Source organism: Etheostoma spectabile, chromosome 1 (genome assembly GCF_008692095.1).
Source record: "Etheostoma spectabile isolate EspeVRDwgs_2016 chromosome 1, UIUC_Espe_1.0, whole genome shotgun sequence".
Taxonomy (NCBI): domain Eukaryota; kingdom Metazoa; phylum Chordata; class Actinopteri; order Perciformes; family Percidae; genus Etheostoma; species Etheostoma spectabile.
Genome location: NC_045733.1, coordinates 28228244 through 28229898, shown reverse-complemented (window position 1 = coordinate 28229898; position 1655 = coordinate 28228244). Strand labels below are relative to the sequence as shown.

Below are 1655 nucleotides of genomic sequence, written 5' to 3'. Positions count from 1 at the left end.
CCCCCCCCCACCCCTCACAACAGCAAGAAAACAAACAATCTTGTCATTTGTCATCACATGATTCCATTTCGTTATTACTTAGCTGCCATACATGAATATTAAATACAAATTATCCCTCATTTCTCCAACCTCAGGGGCCCAGTAATGGCACAAGACCTAAGACCGCCGATGGAGGGATCAGGCCTGTGGAGAAAAGAGGACCTTACATCATGTCCAGAGCTCCAGCAATCCACCTCAAACTACGTAAGCATTTTCTTCCTGACTCATGACCAATGTTATTATCCCGCCTGTCTATAAGTCAGGAGTCTTTTCATAATTGTTATTTTTATGAGTTCAGCTGTGGTTTACACTATTGTACCAAGGACAAAATGGGACAGCTGAAGACTGTCAAAGGTGCAGCTGGCAGGACAGCAGAGTCTTGAGTCACCATGGGTAAAGTCGAACAGTTTTATTAGTTAATGTTGTTCAGACTCTGTGTATAGAAAGCAGTCCATACAGTCAACTTTTCATTCAAGTGTCATTTCAAGTTTATTCATTCTTTTCATTTCAAGTATTTCAACACCCTCTGCTGACTGACTGGCGATTCTAATTCCAATATTTATTTGGTATCTACAAGAAAAAAAAAAAGACTGAAGTTGCACATTCCTGAGTAAAGCCAGTAAAATGTCATGGACAGGGAGGATTTACACACAGAGAAGAGGTTTTATGCACAGTAAAGTTACGGGAGTGTGAATCTGTCATGTGAGATTGGACGGACACATTGCAAAAGGCACATGACATATTTCCCAGACTCTTTAGTTTCTGTTTTAAATATGTTCACACACACACACACACACACACACACGCGCACACACACACACACACACACAGTAAATTGAAAAGGGAAATGAGTTTATCTGGTGGTTTCCTTTCCATAAACATAACAAAAGACAATTTCTTTAATTAGAAAATGGAAATGGCAGGTTATTGTTATCCCTGCATTATAAGAAATTGTTAGAATGTCATTTTTAACACTCTGGATTGAACACCTATTCTCGGCCTGTATTCATCATCACAAAGTATAAAATTTTGTAAAGTTATTTTTTGGGGCTTTTTGCCTTTAATTGATAGGAAAGCTGTAGACAGGAAAGGTGGGGGAGATAGAGTGGGGGCAACATGCGGGTTGGAATCTAAGCCAGGCTGCTGCAGTTGGGACGGTGCCTTGGTACATGCGGCTCACACTCATTCAAGTGAGCTACCAGGGCACCCAAAGAAAAACATTTTTTTAAATCATTATGCATCAATTCTTAAAATGATGCATACTTGGTGTACTTAGGCAGATGATTTTTTTTTTTCAACCTTCCAACGCTAGGAAAGTCATCCTCTCGCTTCCAGGGTTTAGAAGAGCTGCTTTAACCTGTTAATCTTCCTAGAAGGAGGCAAATGATAAGACCATCATGCACACACCTACCAGGTGTGAATATAGACCTGAGCAATAAATCGATGTTGCATCAATATCGCGATATGAGACTAGATATTGTCTTAGATTTTGGATATATCATAAAATTTTAAGTTTTGGCTTTACCTGGTTTTACAGGCTGCATTACAGAAAAGTGATGCAATTTTCTGAACATACCAGACTGTTCTTGCTGTTCTATTATTTACCTTTACCCACT

At 39.4% G+C, this 1655-nt stretch overlaps 1 protein-coding gene across 1 annotated transcript in view; it reads left to right on the top strand.

The window, feature by feature from the left end:
- fam219b (family with sequence similarity 219 member B) overlaps nucleotides 1-1655 on the top strand; it is a 15209-nt gene that overhangs the window by 699 nt on the left and 12855 nt on the right. Inside the window, exon 2 of the mRNA XM_032517956.1 lies at nucleotides 135-243. Within this exon, the coding sequence (XP_032373847.1) occupies nucleotides 135-243 (109 nt within the window). The remainder of the gene's footprint in view (nucleotides 1-134; nucleotides 244-1655) is intronic.